We start from the raw sequence: 17,003 nt of genomic DNA on the forward strand, positions 1-17,003 counted from the left end.
TTAAGACGCCTCATGCACTTCCTCGGGAAGATGGTGGCGGCAATAGAGGCGGTTCCGTTTGCGCAGTTTCATCTGCGTCCACTTCAATGGGACATTCTCCGCCAATGGGACGGGAAGTCGACATCCCTGGACAGGAAAGTCTCCCTTTCCCAGACGGCCAAGGACTCTCTGCAGTGGTGGCTCCTTTCCACCTCATTATCACAGGGAAGATCCTTCCTACCACCGTCCTGGGCGGTGGTCACGACAGACGCGAGTCTGTCAGGGTGGGGAGCAGTGTTTCTCCACCACAGGGCTCAGGGTACGTGGACTCAGCAGGAGTCCAGCCTTCAGATCAATGTTCTGGAAATCAGAGCAGTGTTTCTTGCCCTACTAGCCTTCCAGCAGTGGCTGGAAGGGAAGCAGATCCGAATTCAATCGGACAACTCCACAGCGGTGGCATACATCAATCACCAAGGAGGGACTCGCAGTCGGCAAGCCTTCCAGGAAGTCCGGCGCATTATGATGTGGGTGGAAGCCACGGCCTCCACCATATCCGCAGTTCACATCCCCGGCGTAGAAAACTGGGAAGCAGACTTCCTCAGTCGCCAGGGCATGGACGCAGGGGAATGGTCCCTTCACCCGGACGTGTTTCAGGAAATCTGTCGCCGATGGGGAAGGCCGGACGTCGACCTAATGGCGTCCCGGCACAACAACAAGGTCCCAACATTCATGGCACGGTCTCGCGATCAAAGAGCTCTAGCAGCAGACGCCCTAGTGCAAGATTGGTCGCAGTTCCGGCTCCCTTATGTGTTTCCACCTCTGGCACTCTTGCCCAGAGTGCTACGCAAGATCAGATCCGACTGCAGCCGCGTCATACTCGTCGCTCCAGACTGGCCGAGGAGGGCGTGGTATCCGGATCTGTGGCATCTCACGGTCGGCCAACCGTGGGCACTACCAGACCGACCAGACTTACTGTCCCAAGGGCCGTTTTTCCATCGGAATTCTGCGGCCCTCAACCTGACTGCGTGGCCATTGAGTCCTGGATCCTAGCGTCTTCAGGCTTATCCCAAGGGGTCGTTGCCACCATGAGACAGGCTAGGAAGCCCACGTCTGCTAAGATCTACCACAGAACGTGGAGGATATTCTTATCCTGGTGCTCTGCTCAGAGAGTGTCTCCCTGGCCATTTGCATTACCTACCCTTCTTTCTTTCCTCCAATCTGGGTTAGAAAAAGGGTTGTCGCTCGGCTCCCTTAAAGGGCAAGTCTCGGCGCTATCCGTCTTTTTTCAGAAGCGTCTAGCACGACTTTCTAAGGTGCGCACGTTCCTACAGGGGGTTTGCCATATAGTTCCCCCGTACAAGCGGCCGTTAGATCCATGGGATCTGAACAGGGTACTAGTTGCCCTCCAGAAGCCGCCCTTCGAGCCTCTGAAGGAGGTTTCACTTTCTAGACTATCACAGAAAGTGGCTTTTCTGGTAGCGATCACATCTCTTCGGAGAGTGTCTGAGCTAGCAGCGTTGTCTTCCAAGGCTCCCTTCCTGGTCTTCCACCAGGACAAGGTAGTGCTGCGCCCCATTCAGGAGTTTCTCCCGAAGGTGGTATCCTCTTTTCATCTTAATCAGGATATCTTTTTGCCTTCGTTTTGTCCTCATGCAGTTCATCGGTATGAAAAGGATTTACATTTGTGAGATCTGGTGAGAGCACTCAGAATCTACATTTCCCGCACAGCGCCCCTGCGCCGCTCGGATGCACTCTTTGTCCTTGTCGCTGGTAAGCGCAAAGGGTCGCAGGCTTCTAAGGCCACCCTGGCTCGATGGATCAAAGAACCAATTCTTGAAGCCTACCGTTCTGCGGGGCTTCAGGTTCCATCAGGGCTGAAGGCCCATTCTTCCAGAGCCGTGGGTGCGTCCTGGGCATTGCGACACCAGGCTACGGCTCAACAGGTGTGCCAGGCAGCTACCTGGTCGAGTCTGCACACTTTCACCAAACATTATCAGGTGCATACCTATGCTTCGGCGGACGCCAGCCTAGGTAGAAGAGTCCTGCAGGCGGCAGTTGCCTCCCCGTAGGGGAGGGCTGTCTTTGCAGCTCTAATATGAGGTATTTCTTTACCCACCCAGGGACAGCTTTTGGACGTCCCAATCGTCTGGGTCTCCCAATAGAGCGCCGAAGAAGAAGGGAATTTTGTTACTTACCGTAAATTCCTTTTCTTCTAGCTCTTATTGGGAGACCCAGCACCCGCCCTGTTGTCCTTCGGGATTTTTGGTTTGTTTGCGGGTACACATGTTGTTCATGTTGAACGGTTTTCAGTTCTCCGATGTTACTCGGAGTGAATTTGTTTAAACCAGTTATTGGCTTTCCTCCTTCTTGCTTTTGCACTAAAACTGGTGAGCCAGTGATCCCACTGGGGGTGTATAGCCAGAAGGGGAGGGGCCTTACACTTTTTAGTGTAATTGCTTTGTGTGGCCTCCGGAGGCAGTGCTATACACCCAATCGTCTGGGTCTCCCAATAAGAGCTAGAAGAAAAGGAATTTACGGTAAGTAACAAAATTCCCTTCTTTGTGTGTGTGTGTGGGGGGGGGGTCGATACATTATCCTACCAGATTCACTTCTTGCTTTGGCTGAAAAAATCCAGACACTAATCATCTGATCTCTAAATCTTACTTTCAGTCTGACTTTTTCTTACCGAAGGCGAAGAAGCAGAGAAGTCGGCACCTTCGGAAACCTTTGGTTGTCCAGGTAAGTGATTCACAGATGCATAGAAAAATCACAATATTTAATTACCCGGAGGCCGGGAGTCGGACCCCCAACTGTCAGCTGAATGGAGGGAGAGTATTAAAAATGTAGATAAGCACCACGACCCCTGCATTCAGTTCATTGGGGGGGGGGGGGGGGGGGCAGAAGTGTAACCTCGTCCATTGACATAGTGATGGCCATCAATATTAACCCCTTCACTTTCCATAATATAATATGTTTTGTGTGGGTGCATGGAGTTGTGTTTTCCAGCTGGCACCAGACTCTAAAAGCAGTGACCAGAGCTGGCGCCGATTGCTGCTGGTAACCCACGTAATTGCCTCTGTGCGTCTCTTATAGCCAAAATTTAGTGTCATGATCACTGTGGGACATATATTCTAACCGATGGATTGAGACGGCAGCCGGGGGTCTTCAGCAGGTCTAGGTCACTGCCATCCTGGTGGTCCCATGAAGCCCATACATAACTGGATTAGTAGAGTCTATTGTTTTTGTCATGTCTACCCTGAAAATGCCAGCAGGGCAAAATTGCGACCACCACTAACTCCTATACACAGGTCACTGTTGCGCCATTTGCTTCTGTATCTTTCATTGATGCTTTTTTTTCTAGGTTTATTTTTGACCATTAATAGTGACCTTTTCCTTTACAGAGGACGCTCCTTCCTCGACCGTCCGGCATTTCCTTACCACACGTCTGCTCCTTCTCCATCCTCTCCAACTCCTCAGTGGCAGGTACAGTAATCACCATGCTGACCCTTACAGATTACCTCTCGGAGGATGGTCAAATGGGGAGATACCGGCTGGTTACTTGCTTTTATGACCAAAAGGACAGTATTAAAGGGGTCTTCCGGGTTCATAATATTGATGATCTGTCTTTACGATAGGTCTTCAATATCCTATTGGATCAGCGGAGGTCCGACACCTTGCACCCCACCAATCAGCCGTTATTGGCTCTGGCGGCACTTGCTCCATTCATTGTGCAGAGAATCACATCTTATATAAGAGAATAGGATCTGAGCCGCAGAACTTGCAGCCGCTGCTGCAGAATAAACGTTGCTGCGACGTTTCGCTCAATTTAATCATTAGATTATTAGCTAATATCAGCTGATCTGGAAGGGGGAGAGTGTTTATCTGGGGGTGCAAGGTGTTTGATCCCCAAGGATTGTATATTTATGACCTATCCTGTGGATAGATTGTCGATATTGTGTGTCTGGACAGCCCCTTTAAGTGTAACCCCAATCTGGTTTGCAAGGCTGGCTGCGAAACGCTCAATTCTGTGTTTTAGATGTGAATATCCCCTTCTTAGTAGGATGTCACCTTTGATTTGTGTGTGCATGTGACGTTCTGTTCCCTTTCATTACTAATTCTCTCCTGATCCTCATAACTTAAGATATATACTCTACAGGAGCATCGATTGTGCAAAATTATATCTCCAAAAGCAGCAATTTTATGCAATAAACCTATCATTGTGGAAGATTTGCCTATTCTTTAAAGGGATTGTCATCAGATTTTTGCTCAGAAGCATTATGTAGGGGCAGAGACCCTGATTCCAACGATGTGTCATTTACTAGGCTTTGTTTCTGTTTCAACAAAATCAGTGTTTTATCAGCAGATTATCATCACTAGAGGACTAGTTGTCTCATGCCTTCTGTTCCTGCTGCTCTGTGTAACCCTGCCCCTCCACTGATTGACAGCTTTCTACATGCATTTGTATATTGACAGAAAGCTTCCAATCATTAGTGTGGGCGGGGTTATACACAGCTTCTGCATTCTGAGCTCTACCGCCAATCAGTGGTGTGGGCGTGGTTATATACAGCTCAGTATTCTGACCTCTGCTGCCAATCTGATGTGGGCGTGGTTATACACAGCTCAGCATTCTTACCTCTGCTGACAATCAGTGGTGTGGGCGGGGTTATAACAGCTCAGCATTCTGAGCTCTGCCACCAATCATGGTGTGGGCGTGGTTATACACAGCTCTGCCGCCAATCAGTGATGTGGGCGTGGTTATAACAGCTCAGCATTCTGAGCTCTCCTAGATCTGCAGCAGAGAAAACTGTGATTGTATCACAACTGAGGTACCTAGCAAACTAAAGGTTGGGTTACAAGGCCTGACGGGCAGCACAATATGACTGGGATCACTTGTATTGTTGGACATTGGTTTGAATACCTGTTTACTCAGGAAGACAAAAACAAGCAATGCGCTTTGGGCGATCGATAGATCCCTCTGAGCCCACAGGCTTCCATAGTTCTCGGCAGCACGAGTCCTGTTTACACATCAAGAAATGCTGCACAAAAGATATCACCCAATGAACGAGCATTATGCTCCTTCTATGCCTGCAAGATAATCATAAAAATTAGTGTTTTTAACTAGGCTTATTCACGTTTACCTTCCAGTATAAATGCCACTCAAGTGACACATCACTGGAATCAGGATCTCTGCCCCTACATCATGCTGCTGTCAGATTACATTGCAAAAACCTACTGAATGATTCCCTTTTAATAACCATGCCTGTGTAGTATGCACCAAATAATATACTAGGTGGTGTAAGTGGCAGTGCTATCATGCAATGTTTCTAGTTTTGTCACTGGTATAATTTTATTTTTCTTTGTCGCTCCATTGGGAGACCCAGACAATTGGGTGTATAGCTTCTGCCTCCGGAGGCCACACAAAGTATTACACTTTAAAAAGTGTAACCCCTCCCCTCTGCCTATACACCCTCCCGTGGATCACAGGCTCCTCAGTTTTATGCTTTGTGTTGGCATCCGTTGTGGCGGTCCTACACTCTCAGGGCCACTCGGTGATTCCCTACTTAGACGATCTCCTAGTCAGGGCCCCGTCTCGGGTGGCGTGTCAACACAGCCTTACCGTCGCTCTGGCGACTCTCCAGCAGTTCGGGTGGATCATCAACTTCCCGAAATCCAAGTTGACACCAACCCAATCACTGACTTACCTCGGGATGGAGTTTCATACACAGTCAGCGGTAGTCAAGCTACCGCTGGACAAACAGCTTTCTCTGCAGGCAGGGGTGCAATCACTTCTTCGGGGTCAGTCACACCCCTTAAGGCGCCTCATGCACTTCCTGGGGAAGATGGTGGCAGCGATGGAGGCAGTGCCCTTCGCGCAATTCCATCTGCGGCCACTCCAATGGGACATTCTCTGCAAATGGGACAGGAGGTCGGCTTCCCTCGACAGGAACGTCTCTCTTTCCCTTGCAACCAAGACGTCACTTCAGTGGTGGCTCCTTCCCAATTCTCTATCGCAGGGAAAATCCTTCCTACCCCCAACCTGGGCTGTGGTCACCACGGACGCGAGCCTGTCAGGGTGGGGAGCGGTTTTTCTCCACCACAGGGCTCAGGGAACCTGGACTCCGATAGTCTTCCCTTCAGATCAATGTTCTGGAGATAAGGGCAGTGTATCTAGCCCTATTGGCTTTCCATTGGTGGCTGGAGGGCAGGCAGATCCGTATCCAGTCGGACAACGCCACTGTCGTCGCATACATCAACCACCAAGGCGGCACTCGCAGTCGTCAAGCCTTCCAGGAAGTTCGGCGGATTCTGTAGTGGGTGGAAGCCACAGCTTCCACCATCTCCGCAGTTCACATCCCGGGCGTAGAAAACTGGGAAGCAGATTTTCTCAGTCGTCAGGGCATGGACGCAGGGGAATGGTCTCTGCACCCAGAAGTGTTTCGAGAGATCTGTCGCCGCTGGGGAACGCCGGACGTCGATCTCATGGCGTCACGGCACAACAACAAGGTCCCGGCATTCATGGCACGGTCTCAGGATCACAGAGCTCTGGCGGCGGACGCGTTAGTACAGGATTGGTCGCAGTTTCGACTGCCTTATGTGTTTCCTCCTCTGGCGATGCTGCCCAGAGTGTTACGCAAGATCAGGTCCGACTGTCGTCACGCCATTCTCGTCGCTCCAGATTGGCCGAGGCGGTCATGGTACCCGGATCTGTGGCATCTCACGGTGGGTCAACCGTGGGCGCTCCCAGACCGCCCAGACTTGCTGTCACAAGGCTCGTTTTTCCATCTGAATTCTGTGGCCCTCAACCTGACTGTGTGGCCATTGAGTCCTGGCTCCTAGCGTTTTCAGGGTTATCTCAGGATGTCATTGCCACCATGAGACAGGCCAGGAAGCCTACGTCCGCCAAGATCTATTATAGGTCTTGGCAAATCTTCCTATCCTGGTGCGCTGATAACGGTTTTACTCCCTGGCCCTTTGCTTTACCCACTTTTCTTTCATTCCTTCAATCCGAAATGGACAAGGGTTTGTCACTCGGCTCTCTCAGGGGCCAAGTATCTGCGCTCTCCGTATTTTTTCAAAAGCGTCTAGCCAGGCTTCCGCAGGTCCGCACGTTCCTGCAGGGAGTTTGCCACATAGTCCCACCTTACAAGCGTCCGCTGGAACCCTGGGACCTTAACAGGGTGCTAACGGCTCTTCAGAAACCACCTTTCGAGCCGCTGCGGGATGTCTCTTTATCACGTCTTTCGCAGAAGGTGGCCTTTCTAGTGGCAGTTACATCACTCCGGAGAGTGTCTGAGCTAGCAGCGCTGTCATGCAAAGCCCCCTTCCTGGTGTTTCACAAGGATAAGGTGGTTCTGCGTCCGGTCCCGGAATTTCTCCCTAAGGTAGTATCTCCTTTTCATCTCAATCAGGATATCTCCTTGCCTTCATTTTGCCCTAATCCAATTCACCAATGTGAAAAGGATTTGCATTCATTAGATCTAGTGAGAGCACTCCGTTTCTACGTGTCTCGCATGGCGCCCCTGCGCCGTTCAGATGCGCTCTTTGTCCTTGTCGCTGGCCAGCGTAAGGGTTCGCAGGCTTCCAAGTCAACCTTGGCTCGGTGGATCAAGGAACCGATTCTTAAAGCCTACCGTTCTTCTGGGCTTCCGCTTCCTTCAGGGCTGAAAGCCCATTCTACCAGAGCCGTGGGTGCGTCCTGGGCATTGCGGCACCGGGCTACGGCTCAGCAGGTGTGTCAGGCGGCTACCTGGTCGAGTCTGCACACTTTCACGAAGCACTATCAAGTGCATGCCTATGCTTCGGCAGACGCCAGTCTAGGTAGGCGAGTCCTTCAGGCGGCGGTTGCCCACCTGTAAGAGGGGGCCGTTTCGGCTTTTTTGTTGAGGTATTCTTTTACCCACCCAGGGACTGCTCTTGGACGTTCCAATTGTCTGGGTCTCCCAATGGAGCGACAAAGAAGAAGGGAATTTTGTTTACTTACCGTAAATTCCTTTTCTTCTAGCTCCTATTGGGAGACCCAGCACCCGCCCCTGTTCCCTTCGGGCTGGTTGTTCTTTTGTGTACACATGTTGTTCATGTTGAATTGTTCTTTTGGTTCATGGTTTCAGTTCTCCGAACATCCTTCGGATTGAATTTACCCTAGACCAATTTATAAGTTTTCTCCTTCCTGCTTTTGCACCAAAACTGAGGAGCCCGTGATGCACGGGAGGGTGTATAGCAGAGGGGAGGGGTTACACTTTTTAAAGTGTAATACTTTGTGTGGCCTCCGGAGGCAGAAGCTATACACCCAATTGTCTGGGTCTCCCAATAGGAGCTAGAAGAAAAGGAATTTACGGTAAGTAAACAAAATTCCCTTCTTTTCTTTTCTTAATGCAGGGCGAGGCTCCTTCAAACCCATCCACTCCACCCTCAGCAAAACTGCGTCACAGCCCATTGTACCAAAAGGACTGACGTCTCCGGCCACCAACTCTTTAGCAAGTAAGTAATTAGTCTGCGTCCTTCAGGCTTTTCCATACTATTTGGAGGGTAATTGATTTGGGTCAACCACGTTCTGCAGACAGCGATCTCCTTATTACAATTTGGGACGAAAATGGGGGGTGCGTCTTAAAATCCGGATATAGCTTATCGGGGGGAGGGCTGTCTGTGCGGCTCTGTGTGACTGGGGTCGGGTGCCTGTCAGTGCCGGTGGGCGGGCAGCCTGCTGGCTGCCACTCTGTGTTCAAGCGGGTGGCTCTGTGGACTGCAGTGGTTGTGGGGCTGTTGTCTGTCTGTCCGCGTTCCCGGCTTCAAATGATGGCTCCGGGAGTCAGCACATGCGCAGATGGAGCTGTTGGATGAAAACTCCATCTGCGCATGCGCAGCTCTGGGTGCCTTCATTTGAAGCCGGTACCACGCACAGACTGCGACACTCGCCGCACTGGTCTGTTCCATCACTGACTCTCCGCTGCCAGCACAGCCTCTGCCTCCTGTGACCCCACTCCACCACCGCTGCCGCCCCCCTGCGGTAAGACAATACCGGAGTATAAGACGGACCCCATTATTTTTTTTTATCTGATTCCAGTGATCTCACTTACTAGTTTTCTCAGAGCAGTTTTGATAAAATCACTGTTTTCTCTGCTACAGATTTAGCAGTTCTTTGATTGCTGTGCTCTGTATCACCCCGCCCCTACCACTGATTGGCAGCTTTCCACCTATGCACAGTGTACACAGAAAGCTGCCAATCAGTGGTAGGGGCGAGGTTGAACAGAATGACTGACTACATGGCACCAAACAATTAGTCTTCTTGTGATAATCACCTTCTGATCCCACTAAGTGACACATTGCTGGAATCATGGACTCTGCCCCTATGTCAAGCTGTTCTCAGATTACATAGTAAAAACCTGCCGACAGGTTCACTTTAACAGAGCCCTCCCAGTATTGACGCAGTCTGTCTTCAAAGCTTGTTTTTTTTTTTTTCTCTGTAAACCTATAGGTGCAATTGACTTGGCTGCTAAAAGCGCAGGGATTATCCCAGAAAGTCCTTTGCCGGTTCTGGAAACCGATGGTTTGGTGGGGATTGGTCCACTTCCACCAGATAGTCTGACTGGCACGATACCAGAGCCTACAATGGAGACAACCGGTGGTGATCCCATACCCGCTGTGACCGTGTGCCCCGAGGTGAGTCCGTCTATACCGTCGGTCCAGTACCTGGTCGGTGTCGCGAGTCGTTTCATCACCTTGAGATATTAATACTCCTGTCTTCTTCCTTCCAGGTTCCTTTCATTGCTCTCTCCACTCCTTCGGTACAAGACACCGCTCAGCCATTCCAGGTACCGGTCTCCTCCCTTCTTTTAGGTTTTCACGTCTTCCATAAAGCCACGTGTGACCTCCTTTTTTTTTTTTTCCCTTTTTAGCCCTCATCCATATTGTCCATGCCTCCTATTTTTGAGAATCCTCTTCAGAACGGCCCCCCAGACCCCTCCGGCTGCACCCCGAGCAGCTCAAGCACTTGCTTCTCTCCCCCCAACGTCTCTGCTCTCCTGGACATATCTCTGCCCGGCCCTCCGGACGACGTTCTGTCGCATGGGGAGCCGGCGACGCACATCAGTGACTCCATCATTGAGATTGCCATAAGCTCCGGGCAGTATGGTAAGCGCACAGACAAATGCATTGGTCATATTGATTTCTCAATGAAGAGTATTATATTTGAAGGTCTCAAATAGTGAAGTGGGGGGGTATGAAGGGATCAATGTTCCCTTTTGTAAGAATCAGTACTATCCTGGTAAGTGCAAGCAGAATCGATGAGGCCCGGACGTATGCCAAGTGTGATACCCGATCATCAGAGCAATGGTGGCACATTAGGGATTAGTGCGTATTATACCGATCTGTATTGCTTATCCTTTTTGGTTGTTTTGTTTTCCAGGAGAAGCCGTTCCTCTTTCTCCAGCCAAACTCAATGAGAACTCCAAGAGTCTTCCGTCCCCCTCCTCCAGCCCCCACCAGAGCTGGATTGCCTCTCCCAGCCACGACCCTCAGTGGTATCCCAACGACTCCTCCGACTCTTCACTCAGCAGCTTACTTTGTAAGTACAGGCTTCACGTACAGGACGACATGCAGAAAAAAGCTTCATTGTTGTATAAAGAAAAGTTTTAAGACTTACAATGTACCATATGTTCTAGATTCTAAGACGCACTTTTCCTCCCAAAAATTGGGAGGAAAATGAGGGGTGCGTCTTATAATATGAATGTAACTTCCTGGACGTTGGTGGAGAGAGGTAGCAGGCGACCGGGGGCGATGCTGCGGACGCTGTGCTGGGGACTGCGGGCTGCTGTGCTGCAATTATTGAGACAAGGGCCATCCTGCAAAATGTCGGCAGTGCGGGCTTCAATAAATGGTGCCTGGAATCAACGTATGTGCAGATAGAGCTGTTGGCTCAAGATCTCATCTGCGCATGCGCCACCTCCAGATCATTGATCTCCCAGTAGCAAACTTAAGAAAAATGGCGCCTGGAGGTGGCGCGTGCGCAGATGAGATCTTTACGTTTCATTGAGCCAATAACTCATTCCAAGCACATGCTGACTTTGAGCGCCACATTTTTTTTTTTTTTTGACGCCCGCAACGCTATCATTTTCTGGATGTTGCCTACCTCACATAGCCCCCAGTGAGCATCTTGGACACCCGCCGCACTGCCTGCAGCATTCTACTCGGGTACTCGAGTTGCGCCCATCCGAGCATTTGACTGCTCATTACTAGTTACTAGTTACGAGCACCCGAGCATGGTAGTGCCCGCTCATCACTAGTTACGAGAACTGAGCACCTGAGCATGGTAGTGCTCCCTCATCACTAGTTACGAGTACTGAGCACCTGAGCATAGTAGTGCCCGTTCATCACTAGTTACCAGTACTGAGCACCCGAGCATAGTAGTGCCCGCTCATCACTAGTTACAAGTACTGAGCACCCGAGCATGGTAGTGCCCGCTCATCACTAGTTACGAGTACTGAGCACCTGAGCATAGTAGTGCCCGCTCATCACTAGTTACGAGTACTGAGCACCTGAGCATGGTAGTGCTCACTCATCACTAGTTACGAGTACTGAGCACCCGAGCATAGTAGTGCCCGCTCATCACTAGTTACGAGTACTGAGCACCTGAGCATGGCAGTGCCCGCTCATCACTAGTTACGAGTACTGAGCACCTGAGCATGGTAGTGCCCGCTCATCACTAGTTACGAGTACTGAGCACCCGAACATGGTAGTGCCCGCTCATCACTAGTTACGAGTACTGAGCACCCGAGCATGGTAGTGCCCACTCATCACTAGTTACGAGTACTGAGCACCCGAGCATGGTAGTGTCCGCTCATCACTAACTGCTATATCTGGCTGCACAGTGTCTTAGATCTTTCTTCTATTCATGATCCTTCTCATTTTCTCCACAGCGAGCTTTATCTCTCCAGAGAAGAATAAGAAGACTGCACCGGCCGCAGCAGGGAACCCCAGCGGCACATCTCTCCTAGGCCCCAGCTTGCTGGATGGGAGCTCCAGAGATTCATTTGTGTCTCGCTCCTTGTCAGATGTTGTTGAGGTTTGTATAGACAAGTAGTGTATTGTATGGAAATCTCCTCTGAGCTCATATTGTAGTAATGACGAGATCTTTATGGGTTAGTGCCTCTATGCCACTAGGCAAGCAGTGCCTGCCTTGAGAACTTTGTTCAGTGGGTGCATTAATGCCCATGGTTGTCACTTAAACGTATTGGCACCTAAAAATTGTTCCAGAAAATGAAGTATTTCTCCCAGAAAATGTTTGCAATTGCACATGTATTTTCATGCCCTTATATATTTCATGTGTATTGGAACAACACAAAAAAACTGGGAAAAAAAAGGCAAATTGGATATAATCAAACACAAAAAAGGTTTCAGACAAACTTGTTGGGACCTTTCTAAAATTGTGGTTAACTTTGTTTCAAGCATGTGATGATCGTTCAAACTCACCTGTGGTAAGTACCAAGTGTGGGCAATATGAAAATCACACCTGAAACCAGATAAAAAGGGGAGAAGTTGACTAAATCTTTGCATTGTGTGTCTATATGTGTCACACTAAGCAAGGAGAACAGGAAGAGAACTGTCTGAGGGCTTGAGAACCAAAATTGTTTGTAAACATGAACAATCTCAAGGTTTCATGTCCATTTCCAGAGAATTTGATGTTCCTATGTCCACTGAGTGCAAAATGATAAGTTTACAACCCACGGCACTGTAGCTAATCTCCCTGGACGGCAGAGAAAAACTGATGAAAGGTTGCAACGCAGGATAGTCTGGATGGTGAAGAATCTGCCCCAATCACGTTCCAAAGAAAATCAAGCTGTCCTGCAGGCTCAGGGGGCATCAGTGTCAGCACAAACTATCCATTCACATTTGAATGAAATTAAATACTATGAAGGAGACCCAGGAGGACCCCACTGCTGATACAGAGACATAAAAAATAAAAAAGCCAGACTAACGTTTGCCAAAATGTATGTGAGTAACCAAAATCCTTCTGGGAAAGTGTTTTCTGGACAGATGTGACCAGAAAAGAGCTTTTTGGTAAAGCGCATCATTCAACTGTCTACAGAAAAAGAAATGAGGTCTACAAAGAAAAGAGCACAGCACCTACAGTCACGATGTTTTGGGGTTGTTTTGCCTCCTCCAGCACTCAGGGTGCAAGACATCATGAAATCTGAAGATTACCAAAGGATTTTGGGTGGCAATGTAGTGCCCAGTGTCAGATTCTGGGTCTACCTCCTAAGTCAGGGGTCTTCCAGCAGTTCAGTGACCCCAACCAAACACTTCATTAACCCCATAGCAATTAATGGAAACAAATCGCTGGAGAGTTCTGAAGTGGCAGCAATGAATCCGGGTCTAAATCCCATTGACCCCTGTGGAAAGATCTTAAAATTGCTGTTGGGAGAAGAGAAGACGCCTCCAAATATGAGAGACCTGGAGACGTTTATAAAGAAGTGTCCAAAATTCCAGGTGAGAGGAGGAAGAAGCTTTTGGATGGTTATAGGAGGCGACTAATTGCAAATATTTATTCCAAAGATGTGCAACCAAATATTAAGTTGAGGGGGCCAACAATTCTAATTCTATCCGGCCCATTTTTGGAGTTTTGTGTAAAATTATGTCCATTTTGCCTTTTTGGGTTTTTTTTTTTTTTTTGTGGTGTTCTGATATACACAAAGGAAATAAACTGATCTATGAATCTTTAACCTATTGATGTTAACTCTTTATTCAACCTATTTATAACCTTTGACTGTATTATGCGAATATTTATATACCATCCTTTTTCTTTTCTGCACCCTATTTAAATTTATAAAAAAAAAATTCAATAAAAATAATATTAAAACAAAAGAAATAAACATGAGTATAATAAAACAAGTAATTGTAATAATTTTCTGGGAGAAATACTGTTGCACGTCTTGGAAGGAGGGAGGGAAAAAAACTAAGGTGCAAAAATTAACTTTTTTCTATCCCGAGTCCCCTCAGGGGAGACATTCCAAAAATTCTGTTACGCTCCTTTGTCCCCTGGCAGGGGACATCAATAATTCATAAGCATTTTACTGTCCTAAGTCCCTTCTAGCGGGCCACTGAATGGAAGGTCCCTTTTCTAATCATAGCAGGCAGGACTTCACGCATAGTAGACTGTGAGCCCTCGCGGGCAGGGTCCTCTCTCCTCCTGTAGACTGTGAGCCCTCGTGGGCAGGGTCCTCTCTCCTCCTGTAGACTGTGAGCCCTCGTGGGCAGGGTCCTCTCTCCTCCTGTAGACTGTTAGCCCTCGCGGGCAGGGTCCTCTCTCCTCCTGTAGACTGTGAGCCCTCGCGGGCAGGGTCCTCTCTCCTCCTGTACACTGTGAGCCCTCGCGGGCAGGGTCCTCTCTCCTCCTGTAGACTGTGAGCCCTCGCGGGCAGGGTCCTCTCTCCTCCTCTACACTGTGAGCCCTCGCGGGCAGGGACCTCTCTCCTCCTGTAGACTGTGAGCCCTCGCGGGCAGGGACCTCTCTCCTCCTGTAGACTGTGAGCCCTCGCGGGCAGGGTCCTCTCTCCTCCTGTAGACTGTGAGCCCTCGCGGGCAGGGTCCTCTCTCCTCCTGTAGACTGTGAGCCCTCGCGGGCAGGGTCCTCTCTCCTCCTGTAGACTGTGAGCCCTCACGGGCAGGGTCCTCTCTCCTCCTGTAGACTGTGAGCCCTCGCGGGCAGGGACCTCTCTCCTCCTATACCAGTCTGTGTCTTGTATTGTTTATGATTATTGTACTTGTCCCTATTATGTATACCCCTTTCACATGTAAAGCGCCATGGAATTGATGGCGCTATAATAATAAATAATAATAATATAAAATAGTGCTATTTTATAGATGTATATATGGGCAGAACAGGAAATGTTATTGGATATGAAAAGTTGAAAGTTGAACTAGAATTTAATACAGTCAGGATGCAAGTGGAGGTTTTTTGACCTCTAGACACACTCACTCTTGTGATTAATTTTTTTTTTTTTTTTTGCAGGTGGTCGACTCCCAACTGGCTTGTTTGATGAACGAAAACAGCATAGATTACATATCTCGCTTTAACGACTTGGCCCAAGAGCTTTCCGCCACTGAACTTGCAAGGAGAGAACCTCAATTTGAAACTGGAGCCCCCGGTAGTGGGCAGCCTATAAGTGACCTGTCCTAAGGTGCTGCTGCTATAACTACATCTCGTATGAGAATATGCTGAAATCTCTGGCCTGTGCCCCCGGCACTCCCAGCGAGCCACACTATATGTAATGCCCATAGGAATCCGCGGGTGCCAGTGTTACCACTCTGCGCTCATGGATTGGTTTTGGGGCATTGGATAAAAGATAACGAAGCGTTGTTTTATAATGCTGTGTGTAAAGTTTCATGGTGATGTCACAGCTTGTGACGGCTTTCCATTGTCATCTGTGATGGCAGATCAGGATGTACAGCAAACGGCCCGACGCAGTAAGTTCCGAACCCGTTTGATTACCCCATTCTGGATGTATAGGACGGTAACCAAACTCCTGCAGTGACGGCATGTTACAGCCGCTTTGTACATAAGAGCCTGGGTGGAGGAATTTTTTTTTTTTTTTTTTGTTAATGGAGCGTCATTCATCTTCTAATCCTCGGAGAACAATCATCCGGTGAATTAAACTCGTAAAGAAAATCTCCAAACCGTCAATGCATTACTCTGCCGAAGAAAATAAGCCATAATGAATCAGACTTTCATCACTGGGCTTGGTGCAAAAATATGCAATTTATTTGTGTTGTGTTGTTTTCTTGTTTGTTTCTTTATTCTTTGGTTTACACGGAAGCAGAAAGAATGGGCAGATGTGTGAGTGATTGACATGTAGACATGGGACAGACGGGCGGCACTCGGGACCCTCCTCTGGGGATGTCAAACATTCTTGGCAGTGCAAGTTTTAGGGTGGGTTTTTGGGTGTGCTTGGTGTTATCCCTCATATTTCCTTTTAAGACGAGAGAAAAATGAGGAAAGAAACAACAAACAAACGGTTCTACCTTTTCGCCCCTTTCCTATTTGCGTGGATTAATCGGAGTTGGCACCAGTCCCTATTAACAAAATAATAATTAGTGGGAGGTATAAATATTGCAGAATGAAGATAATTGAAGTATAAGGCGACTGATTATTAAATCCCAATTGTATCCTTCTCGCCATGTTCTAAAAGTAAGTTTGTAGCCGCTGCAGACCACTTTGCTCAAGTTAAAAAGATATTCCCATCTTGGCAAGAATGGTATTGTCAGATAGTGCTTGTAAATATGCCATATTTTTCGTTTTATAAGACTCACCCCAAATATAGAGGGGAAAAAAGGTTAAAAAAAAGTCAGTCTTATAATCCGGTGGTGTCTTACCGGAGGGGGGTGGCAGCGGTGGTTGAGCGGGGTCACAGGAGGTAGGGATGGTGCTGGCTGTGGTCGGGGCTGTGCTGGCTGCGGTCGGGGTTGTGCTGGCTGCGGTCGGGGCTGTGCTGGCTGCGGTCGGGGCTGTGCTGGCTGCGGTGGGGGCTGTGCTGGCTGCGGTGGGGGCTGTGCTGGCTGCGGTGGGGGCTGTGCTGGCTGCGGTGGGGGCTGTGCTGGCTGCGGTCGGGGCTGTGCTGGCTGCGGTCGGGGCTGTGCTGGCTGCGGTCGGGGCTGTGCTGGCTGCGGTGGGGGCTGTGCTGGCTGCGGTCGGGGCTGTGCTGGCTGCGGTGGGTGCTGTGCTGGCTGCGGTGGGTGCTGTGCTGGCTGCGGTGGGTGCTGTGCTGGCTGCGGTGGGTGCTGTGCTGGCTGCGGTGGGGGCTGTGCTGGCTGCGGTGGGGGCTGTGCTGGCTGCGGTGGGGGCTGTGCTGGCTGCGGTGGGGGCTGTGCTGGCTGCGGTGGGGGCTGTGCTGGCTGCGGTGAGGGCTGTGCTGGGTGATGTGCTGGCTGTGGGGACCAGCACATCCCCCTACCGCATGGCGGTGCGGGGATGTGTTGGCCCCCACAGCGGTGCCTTGCCCCACACATGGCGGTGCGGCAGGTGTCCCGCTCCC

General features: G+C 49.6%; 1 protein-coding gene across 2 annotated transcripts in view; it reads left to right on the plus strand.

Annotated features, from left to right (window-relative positions):
- The window catches only part of CRAMP1 (cramped chromatin regulator 1), a 102,082-nt gene extending 85,601 nt beyond the window's left edge, over window positions 1-16,481 (plus strand). For both annotated transcript variants that reach the window (XM_075318262.1, XM_075318261.1), the window contains exons 13-21: window positions 2,650-2,718; window positions 3,381-3,462; window positions 8,356-8,457; window positions 9,452-9,636; window positions 9,732-9,788; window positions 9,873-10,107; window positions 10,382-10,540; window positions 11,892-12,037; window positions 14,984-16,481. In XM_075318262.1, coding sequence (XP_075174377.1) covers window positions 2,650-2,718; window positions 3,381-3,462; window positions 8,356-8,457; window positions 9,452-9,636; window positions 9,732-9,788; window positions 9,873-10,107; window positions 10,382-10,540; window positions 11,892-12,037; window positions 14,984-15,151 — 1,203 coding nt within the window. In that variant the 3' untranslated portion in view covers window positions 15,152-16,481. The remainder of the gene's footprint in view (window positions 1-2,649; window positions 2,719-3,380; window positions 3,463-8,355; window positions 8,458-9,451; window positions 9,637-9,731; window positions 9,789-9,872; window positions 10,108-10,381; window positions 10,541-11,891; window positions 12,038-14,983) is intronic.
- The last annotated feature ends 522 nt before the right edge of the window (window positions 16,482-17,003 follow it).

This window comes from Anomaloglossus baeobatrachus, chromosome 7, assembly GCF_048569485.1.
Source record: "Anomaloglossus baeobatrachus isolate aAnoBae1 chromosome 7, aAnoBae1.hap1, whole genome shotgun sequence".
Lineage (NCBI taxonomy): Eukaryota > Metazoa > Chordata > Amphibia > Anura > Aromobatidae > Anomaloglossus > Anomaloglossus baeobatrachus.